This window comes from Mus caroli, chromosome 16, assembly GCF_900094665.2.
Source record: "Mus caroli chromosome 16, CAROLI_EIJ_v1.1, whole genome shotgun sequence".
Taxonomy (NCBI): Eukaryota; Metazoa; Chordata; class Mammalia; order Rodentia; family Muridae; genus Mus; species Mus caroli.
This window is the reverse complement of record NC_034585.1, coordinates 33095739-33097578: the sequence shown is the minus strand read 5'-3', so window position 1 is coordinate 33097578 and position 1840 is coordinate 33095739. Positions and strand designations below refer to the sequence as shown.

The 1840-nt window shown below is 48.0% G+C and overlaps 1 protein-coding gene across 1 annotated transcript in view; it reads left to right on the top strand.

Annotated features, from left to right (window-relative positions):
- The window catches only part of Fam162a (family with sequence similarity 162 member A), a 25030-nt gene that overhangs the window by 21158 nt on the left and 2032 nt on the right, over positions 1-1840 (top strand). Inside the window, exon 4 of the mRNA XM_021184958.2 lies at positions 929-1037. Coding sequence (XP_021040617.1) covers positions 929-1037 — 109 coding nt within the window. The remainder of the gene's footprint in view (positions 1-928; positions 1038-1840) is intronic.

The following is a 1840-nucleotide window of genomic DNA, read 5'->3' as shown; positions in this document are numbered from 1 at the left end:
CCTGGCTGTCCTGGAACTCACTCTGTAGACCAGGCTGGCCTCAAACTCAGAAATCCTCCTGCCTCTGCCTCCCAAGTGCTGGGATTAAAGGCGTGCGCCACCATCACCTGGCTTGAAATGCACTTTTTGATGAGTTAATAAATACTTTGAATTGATAACATAGTTTCTGACCTCCCCCAACCCCCAACTTCAAACCAGAGTAATCATGGATGCAGAGATGGCTCTGTGGTTAAGAGCACTGGCCACTCTTTCCCAGAATGGAGGTTCAATTTCTAGAAACTACATATGGCTTACAACCGTCTGTAACTCTAGTCCTAGGGGATCCGATTCCAGGACCCTCTTCTGGCCTCCTCAGACACTGCATGGGTATGGTGCACAGACATTCATACAGACAAAACACCCATACACATGAAGGTTCAAAGTGGTGAAGAAGAGCCAGGTATGTTTGCCCATGCCTTTAGTTCCAGCACTGAAGAGGCAGAGGCAGGTGGATCTCAAGGGCCAGCCTGGTCTCCAGAGTGAATTCCAGAACAGTCAGGACTACACAGAGAAACCCCGTCTTAACCCTCCACTCCCCCAAATGTGGAGTACAAAAAGTATATTAACTCCTCTACGTTTGTTTTCTTTCTGAACTGTGTTTTTGTGAGTTTACTTAAGCTCATAGCAGAGCTTTTGAGAGAAGAATGAGTTCAAGGCCAGCCTGGGCTATAAAGCAAGAAAGACCCTGTCTCCAAGAACAACCAAAAAGATTAGTCGTGAACTGGGTCAACCCTCTCCAAGGTGCTATGAGGTCCCTAGGTCCTAGCTTCTTTTTTCTATTCACAGGCATCACTGTCTATAAATAGAAAACGTTACGATGCACAGTGTTTGACCCTGCTACGCGTTGAGAAAGAGAAGGGTTAATACGGCTTTCTCGTTCTGTTGCTAGATTTGAGATGCTTGATGCTGCGAAGAACAAGCTCCGGGTGAAGGTCAGCTATCTAATGATTGCCCTGACCGTGGCAGGATGCATCTATATGGTTATTGAGGGCAAGAAGGTGAGAGTGGGTTCCTCTTGGCCTCACCATGCTTTCCCCAAAGATGGAGGGAAGTGGTGACTGGCTCACACGTTAGCTCTGGGAAGGGGAACACGTCGTGTGAATTTACTGGCTCCCAGAATACTCTGCATTAGTGTACTGACTGAGTGCTCACTGCACTCCAGGCCCTTCTGAGTGGTGTCCTCATGTGCCCCTCACCACTGCTTTGCTAGATAGATGCTACCACGGGAGGAGGAAAGTGTAGCTTCAGATGCTTTAGCAGCAGGCTGGAGAAGGAGTGCTCAGCGGCAGAGGCCTGATGACATGGGTTCCGTCTCTTCGTCCCAATAGCTGGTAGGAGAGACCCAACTCCTAAGACACACCCTGGATGCTCCACATGCACTCGGGAGCACATGGGTGCCTGCACACACACAATAAATCATAGCGTTTTCAAGGAAGTATTGGCAAATACTTGCCCAAAGCCATGCATTTCCCTAATGACAGAATTGGAACCTAGACATAATTGAGGTAAAGGTAAAATTGCTCCTCAGTACGGGATGTGTGCTCTACAGCAGCAACTGTTAAGCTCACTGGATGTGAGAACCTGAGAGAGCTTTCTCTCAGCAGACTTTGTAATGAAGGAGCCTGAAGCTCACATGCACCGTACACTTGCCAGAACTCACATAGGAAATAGAGACAAAAACTTGAAATTAAAAAAAAAAAATTCGGGCTGGTGAGATGGCTCAGTGGGTAAGAGCACCCGACTGCTCTTCCAAAGGTCCAGAGTTCAAATCCCAGCAACCACATGGTGGCTCACAACCATC